Genomic DNA, 8,190 nt, shown 5'->3' on the forward strand with positions numbered 1-8,190 from the left:
GAGGTTAATAAACTTTGTGTGAATCTTAAAAAGCTTGTTGAATCTGCTTGGGGCACCTCTTTATCCTCCTCCAAGGAAAAAAAAAATTGGCTTTACTGTACCTCTCTGGGCCTTACAATGCTTACCATTACTTATTACAGTTTCCTACACTTTTACTAAGGTCACCTTTAATAAGGGTAGGATTGCAGATAAAACGTACATTTTTTATTAAATGATTTATTGTTGTTGTATGTTTGTATTCATAGTCTGTTTGTGGATTATTATAGTCAGAAGCATGGTCATGTACTATGATTTGTCCATTGACTCCATGTATACACATAAGGGCCACCTATGAACATGAGGAGGAGAGAATCTAGTCACCAATTAAGCAATATAACCAGAAAAACAGGGCTTTACTGCCTGGCATGCTGTTAAATGCCTGAGCCAAAAGTGCTATTTGAAAATGGCTGCGTAAAACAAAAATAAAAAACATTAAAATTTTTGTTTGTTTGTTTTTTTTTCGTGATTTTATAAGCACTGGTTTTTGTTGCTAAAGAATTGTCAAGATGTGAGTGGTGTGGTAATAATGGAATATCTAAAATAGAGGGTATATTTACAAAAATGTCCATACTTTAATAAAAAGATCCATCCCTATACGTGCAGGGAAGGTGCTCCAGATGAAGGTACAGATTGCAGGTGCTCCGAGTAAACATGCTGGATGGTCAGCTTCAGCTCCCATAATGGTCGTCTACCTAAAAACACAGCACTCCGGCGCGTTAGTGTTTCAGCATCAGGGGTCGCACTTACATAGCTGTCCCCTTTGTACTGCTAAAGTCCTCCCTGTTATCAGTGTGGCACGACACTCTATCCAATCGCTGCACACAACACAGCTGATCACAACAGAGCCGTTCAGCAGTCTTTTACATCTACACCCTTTTCCCAACATGGTGGACTTCTGGTTCCGTCCTATCATTGAGTCAGCCCACCAACCTTACTTACCTCCCTTCCTGGTAGGGAGGTACATTTGCAGCTCAGATTCCATCTCTCTCTTTCACATGAATATAAAAATGTTCCTGAATATTCTATAGGTAATGCCCTTTTCCCTTCCTCGTTTCTCCACGCTACTCCTCAGCACCGCTCCCTCCACTGGCTCCCGGTCACTGCTTGCATCCAACTCAAAACTCCTATCACTGTGATGACAGAAAATGAGCGAGGGAGAAAGAAGGATAGGGGGAGATAAGACACATGGGTTGGAAAACCGTGCATAATTCCCGGCGTGAACCACGCACACTGTGCTCCCGGGCACTGCTTTGCCATCCAACTCCAAACCCTATCACTGTCTCAAACTTTCTCTGCACACCTATGACTATATTTCTCCCTACACCCCCTCTCGCCCCCCTCTGCTCCTCTGCCACTGGCAGATTAGCTGTACCCCACTTCCACTCCCCCGCCTCCAGAGCCAGCTCCTTTTCCACTCTTTCCCCTCAGTGATGGAACTACCTACTGATGGATATCAGGTTTGCTCAGTCCCTGACCACCTTTCGGCACCTCCTCAAGACACACCTGTTCAGACAGTATTTGTAAACCTCACAACTCTCGACTGTACTGGATTATATGGCACCCAATTGTATCAATACTTGCATCATCTTGTAATTTCACTTAACTGCTCCACACTTTGCTGTATTCTGCGACTGCTCTCAATCATGATTATATTATTTTCTGTATCTTGTACTTGATTTTACTCTTAAAGGTAACCGTAATTTGGAGCACAAGGAGTTTAAGTGCCTTGTTCAGGGTCACACAGTGAGTCAATAAATGAGACAGGATTTGAACCAGAGACCTTTTGGTTACAAGCCCCCTTTCTTAACCACTGGATCACACAGCCTCTATACAATCTCATCAGTATTAGCTATACTCACCAAATATGACGGTGAGTTTTTGGAATCTGTGGCTGTACTGTGCAGTCTGCAAACCCATAGCCACGCTGTTGGTGGCTAGAGTGTCATGGACGCACTGCTCGCTCCCACTGCAGGTCTCACTAACTCCCTGCAGCCGCTCTGTGCTCACTGAAGCCAGCAGCTCCGCAGTGAAGGCAGGGCGGAATGTCCTCGTCGGCTGGTCTGAGTGAAGAAGGCTCTCGGGAGAGGGAACAGACCCTGGCAAAGCAAAGACACACGTGTCATAGTGCAGAGCGGGGAGAGCTGGGGAGAGCGTTCTTTTCAATGCTGTCGCTAAAGCTACAGTAGTTTTTTTTTATACTCCTGGCTTCTCATATTACCTGCCACAACTGATTTCTTTTCTTACTATGTTTTTAATTGAGTGGCCAGTTATGGTCTACTTGTTTTTATCCCCCCGAATCAGAAGTTTCTGATTTTGATTAATATTATGATTATGACTGCGTGTGAACATAACCTCAGTAATCCCATTACAGTGGACTCTATACACAGCTGTGCTTGCAGGCACCCATCTCATCACATACAGGAGAGGCCGAAGTCCTGCAGCTCCTCTTCAGAGGGGAGCTTCCCCTCTTCAGAAGCTAAGCGTTTCCCATTGGAGTAGAGGAAGTCGTCTGCATGGTTGCTGTTCCACATGCCCAGCAGGCCCACAGTCTTGTTGTAGAAGCACTGCGGTGTTTTAATCAGGGCCATGAGGTATCCACTGATGCCCATCTCCACCTGCACCTGCAAGCCTGAGTAGTAAACAAGGCTGCACTGCCTGGGCTGGGGGCAGCTCAGGGCAAACCCGTCCTGATTCATATAGCTGGCTCCTGCAAGACAATCACACAGGTTGCTCCATGTTCCGTGGGGTTAGGCTTGTTAGATCTGGTTAATGTGGTCAGAAGACCATTTTTGCTTGCACTGTGAACTTGTTTTATTTAAGTAATGATTTAGAACATTTATCTCTGACTAGACTCTTGCCAGTAGTCCAATAAAATGCTTGAGCAGTCTAATAAACTGTTTGTTGTTTGGTATGCTAGATTGCTCATTGAAAAAAAAACATATATGTGAAATTGAAAAAATGAATGACAGCAGCAATGTAAATGATGCGACTTGAATTTTACAACACACACACACATTATATATATATAGTAATGAACTACCTGACAAAGACACCAAGACACAATTATTGTGTCGAAATCGCATACTGATTCTTTTTTTTTATTTTGAAAATAATGTTTGTTCAATAAAATATATATTTAATCAGAAATTGACAGTGTGTGTCTCCAAGTTGGCGGATCGCAAATCAACAAGAAAAATAAGGTTTGTTCAACTGCACAAAATGAATGATTGTGACCAACATTTAACTGAGATAGTTGCTTCATTATTGACCTTGCCATATATTGGTCAGCACCACTGATACAATTAAGCATTGTAGTGCAAGGACAGTAGCTCTCTGCTTAGAACATATATATACAGTGTATATATATATATATATATCTATCTATATATACATCTATATCTATCTATCTATCTATATATACATGGTATTGGAACTGTATTTCAGAAAGTCTTAGATATAAAAGAGCAGTATCTGGCTGTCGTAATAGGCACCTAGCATATGGGCATTTAAAAAAATAATTAAATAAATAAATAAACAAATTCTCATTGTTTGAATTCTTACCAGAATTTAAATCTATTGCTTCATCATCCACCAGCACTCTCAGCTCCTCCTTGCTGTCAGATGGTCTCCACTCTACCTGAACACAAATGGTAAACAATTCTCAGTGTGCAAAGTGATGGGTTTTCTAACATGGTACAGTATGGCTCTAGAGCAGCTATATGACAGAGCTTGATATGGTGTTCATTATATCAAAGCAACAGAAACTGAACTAGAGGGTACGACCCTATTGGGCAGGTGAGCGCTCAGACCAGGTTAACGACCAAGCTAATTTAATGCCCAATAATCAGGGGTTTCTTGTGAAGAAACGGGCAGACAGTGCCTTTAGTGTTATTGTTTCTTTTACCTTTATTACTTATGACTAAAGACGTATATCTATTTGAATTATCATAATTCAAGAATTGAATCTATTCAGTCTTGAAAAAAAAGACTATGCAGCAAACTGATTCAAGCATTCAAAATTCTAAAAGTTATTGACATTGTCGACCCAAGGGACTTTTTAAGCCGGAAAAAAGAAACAAGGACCAGGGCTCGCAAATGGAGATTATCTGTCACCGTAAGTCTTGTCTTTTATTCGAGGCACTTTTTTACACATAGAGTTGTGAGGGTCTGGAATCAACTCCCCAAAAATGTTGTTGAAGCTGACACCCTGAAATCCTTCAAGAAGCTGCTTGATGAGATTCTGGGATCAATAAGCTACTAACAACCAAAACGAGCAAGATGGGCCGAAATTGGCCTCCTCTTGTTTTGTAAACTTTATTATGTTCTACTAACAGCATATTAGAATGTGCTTCTTGATGCCCACTCCCTTGTTATAAAACAAAAGTAACAAATGCACTATGAAGACAAATACACTAAAATATTACAGGAGATTACTGTGCAATTAAAATGACATTGCAACAAAGTTACGTCAGTTATTAATATTTATCATAAGTTGCTTAGTTGTAATAATCTGAACTGTTTGACCCAAACATTTAATATCACTGAAGTGAAATCACTTACTTTGCTTGTTCCCTGATAAAAAGCCGCTAGTCGTACAAAAGCTGTCACGTTTGAATGCCTTCCGTCAGTCACCACAGCGTCCGTCTGCCCCTGCAGGGTGAAGACGTTGGATCCTTGGCTTGACGACAGTCTGAGAAGGACAAATTCGCCCAGTCCTTTAAAAACGTAGTCAGTCCCGTCAAAGGTCTTCACATGCAGGGTCCCATAGACCAGGCCTTAGTGGAAACAGCAAACAGACTCACTTTGTTAACATTAAACATCATGGAGGCATTACAGAACACGCACTAAGAAACAAACCGGAGAGCGCTTTCAGAAACTCAACTCTTACTAACTGCTACATTCATCACTAACCAGCTTTGCATTGTGGGCCTTTGCTTGTTTTTTTTATAGTAATTCAGTATATGCTAATATTTCAAATGGGATGCTATTGATTAACTGCTTCCTCTGGAACCTGGTTTATAGGTCACATGCTCTGACTTTAGATCCTGAACATCACTGAGGTGAGTCTGAGCAACAACCCAGGAAGAGATTAGATACCAGCAAGCAGCAGCAACAATTCAACTGTAGTGTCGCAGTGAAATATCTGTAGATAACATAAGCAAGGAATCAGACGATTGTTGCTGGAGATAATAAGAGGTCATTTGTTGATTAAAAAAAAGAAAAATTGGTTAGAAACATTGAATGTTTCATTTGTTTCTAGTTTTTGTGTGAAAAATACTGTTATAGCCTCTCAACATGTGAGTATAATGAGAGCTTCTGACCATCTCAGGATAATGAGACCCTCTGACCATGTCAGGATAATGAGAGCCTCTGACCATGTCAGGATAATGAGAGCCTCTGACCATCTCAGGATAATGAGAGCTTCTGACCATCTCAGGATAATGAGAGCCTCTGACCATGTCAGGATAATGAGAGCCTCTGACCATGTCAGGATAATGAGAGCCTCTGACCATCTTAGTATAATGTTTATCTCGGGATAATTCTTATCTCAGGATAATGCTTATCTGAGGATAATACTTATACATAGCAGATGTTCTACTGGGGCCTTGCTGGTTATGAGTGTGGTTATGCTTTCACAGGGGATCTGCACCTTATACTTTCTGGCCTTTTTTAAAATTCTGAGTTAAAAAATATAACTTCTTCAAAGGGTTTTAATGTAAAAGAGATGGCATCGATAGCACAGGCCTTCACTGTTCCAGATAGAACAGATGCTAATTCTGCCTCGCTAATGAAAACCAGTCTGCCTCACCAATGGAGCTATCAGGCAAAGATGCTGTCAGGTCTGAAAGAATCTTTCCACTGACACTCGCAGTAAAATGTATTTCCATGAGGAAATTGTCCATTACTAGGAGTCCGGACCTACTTACCCATCCCTCCGGGTGTATAATGATCACAGTTTTCTTGTGGTCGCTTTGTGTAGTACATGTGGCACTGGGATGATTTAATGCAGCACCAGTCGAAGGGCAGCAGATCCTTGTCTGTTGGTAAGGAAAGACAACAACAAACAAATACATAAATAAGCTGTTTTTATTTATATGTCTTTTACAAATAACGTCTATGCCAGATAAATGTAGTAAAATTAAAAGAGTGTTAGTTAACATTTTAAAAGTCAATGTCCTGTAAAGTAAGGTTAATGATAACAGGCTTTGTTAAGGATGGCTGCTGAAAAAATAAACGGTGACAAGCAGGAGAATATTAAGATTACACTTACTGATGTGCTCCTCAACCCAGGGGAAGGCTGGGCTGTTAATAAAGAAGCGATCACTGCTCCCTCTGAGCAGGTAACCCTGGGAACTGAAGGTGCACCTCCGGCCCGCATTGTACTTATTGGGCAGCATGGACTGGAAGACGAACCCCTCAGTCTGCAGGCTCCGAAGCGCCTGCACCCTCGCTGCCATCTCCTCAGGAAGAACCTCCACTGTGAAGCTGGCATCTTCAGCAGCTTGAGAGCTGTGGCAGGGGCAGGGGGTTAGCCCAGCAGTCCACAAGGAAGCGTCAGGCTCGTTCAGGTACCACTGATGACACATGATGCGGTAGTCTGGCTCCTTGTTGACGTAGGCTCCCGGCATGTCGAGTTGATAAATCCACTGGCCCCGCAGTCCGGTGTTGCCGAGCGCCTGGTCTGGCCGGTACCGTCCCCCCGGCCCATAGGAGTTGTCCTGTTGAGGACAAGGATTTATTTATAAAGAACACAGAGAAAACATTCGTATCTGAAAACTTACTCTGGAATTTTCTTTTCATCAAAAGAGGGGGGAAAAATTTTTTTTATAAATTTAGTGTGTCCATTTATAATTTTACCCCGATTTTTCTCCCAGATTGGAATGCTCAATCACTTTTCTCCTCACCACAGCAATTCCCGACACAGCTCAGGAGACCCGAAGGTTCAATGGGCCTTCTCCGATCCCATGACCAACCTAGCTTCCTTTTTCATCCAGGAACTCAAGAGCAGATGTCAGAGAGCTACCAAACTCTGGAGGACAAAGACCAGCCATGCAGGTGTCTGCCTTTGAGCTCACTGACACCTGGCCAGAGTTTCCCCTTTTTAAAATGTAACATGTGTAGCAGGGTGGAAGCTGGTGAATTAGCGGCAACCCCACAAACCACAAGCAAGTGTCTTCACCACTATGCAAAATGTCCAGGCTCTTCATGGTAAACTTTAATAAGGGTTTCAAAGAAAAAAATAATTGTCTTATAATTGTACTGGAAGTAAATATTTTATATCTACTTGTGTTAAATATGTATTGTGTGGTTGCTTATTTCAAATAGTAAGCTGGGACAAGATGTGTTTTTTTCCATTCTGAAAAACTAAAAAGAACAAATGTGTTGCAGCCTTTCATTCATTTTGCTTTCTTCAAGAAAGTAAATATTAATTAATATGATTAATTACAGAAGATGGCAGTAGTTTTGTAAAGGGTGAAAATTCCACATTGCAGGAAGGAGGAAGCAACGGGGTAATTAGCAAAAAGGGCCAATACTAAGTCTGCTTGCACCAACAATTTCAAATAAATATTTAAAAATAGCTTGCCTGGATCAGATGGCAATTTTACGTGCTTTCCTTTGGGCAAACTCATCGATGAGGTTAGAGTAGCAATGTCCTGCAATGTCATTCTCAATGGGCAGCATGTCCAGTCCAACCAGTCTCTCTTGGCTCATAGTTGAACGAAGATAAGTTTAATTGAATTTCAGTTTGGATAAACTCCTCTCATCTGACGGCACGCTGATGGGGATTGTATATGTAAGGTATAAAGCATGACGGGCCGTGCTGTTCCCGTGATATATACTACCCTAGAAGTGATATATATCATCGGAACCGCACGGCCCGAAATGGTTTATATAACACTGGGAAGAAAAATAATTAAAATAATTAAAACACATTTAAGTTAAGACAAAACCAGAAACTTTTATTGTGTATACATCCGCAGTGTAGTATAGTCCCAAATTTAATTTAATTTAATTAATTGTTCTCTTATTAAAAATAAATTGCACATGTTCGTTTATTGTGAATTTCTGCATCAAAAGTGCAATCTCACTAGAAACTAGAGGACTGAGCACAAACTTGATGATGGGCGGAGTTTCAAATTACACTAAGGA

At 41.3% G+C, this 8,190-nt stretch overlaps 1 protein-coding gene across 1 annotated transcript; it reads right to left on the reverse strand.

The window, feature by feature from the left end:
• Nucleotides 1-630: 630 nt before the first annotated feature.
• LOC121315371 (mucin-4-like) lies at nt 631-7,706 on the reverse strand. Its single transcript, XM_041249396.1, has 8 exons — nt 7,647-7,706; nt 6,311-6,758; nt 5,967-6,077; nt 4,600-4,814; nt 3,601-3,676; nt 2,459-2,746; nt 1,899-2,135; nt 631-731 (listed from the first exon to the last, which is right to left on the reverse strand). Exons 1-8 carry the CDS (start codon nt 7,704-7,706, stop codon nt 631-633), a joined length of 1,536 nt encoding a protein of 511 aa, XP_041105330.1.
• Nucleotides 7,707-8,190: the final 484 nt, after the last annotated feature.

Source organism: Polyodon spathula, chromosome 5, assembly GCF_017654505.1.
Source record: "Polyodon spathula isolate WHYD16114869_AA chromosome 5, ASM1765450v1, whole genome shotgun sequence".
NCBI classification, from domain to species: Eukaryota; Metazoa; Chordata; class Actinopteri; order Acipenseriformes; family Polyodontidae; genus Polyodon; species Polyodon spathula.

What these genes read in the sequence shown, in the direction of transcription:
- LOC121315371 (XM_041249396.1), bottom strand. Translation starts at nt 7,706, where the DNA reads ATGACATTGCAGGACATTGCTACTCTAACCTCATCGATGAGTTTGCCC. An exon ending in TTTATCAGGGAACAAGCAAA is followed by an intron (nt 3,677 to 4,599) that starts GTAAGTGATTTC and finishes ATTTGTGTTCAG; the next exon opens with GTAGAGTGGAGACCATCTGA. An exon ending in GCAGGACTTCGGCCTCTCCT is followed by an intron (nt 2,136 to 2,458) that starts GTATGTGATGAG and finishes TTGCTTTGCCAG; the next exon opens with GGTCTGTTCCCTCTCCCGAG.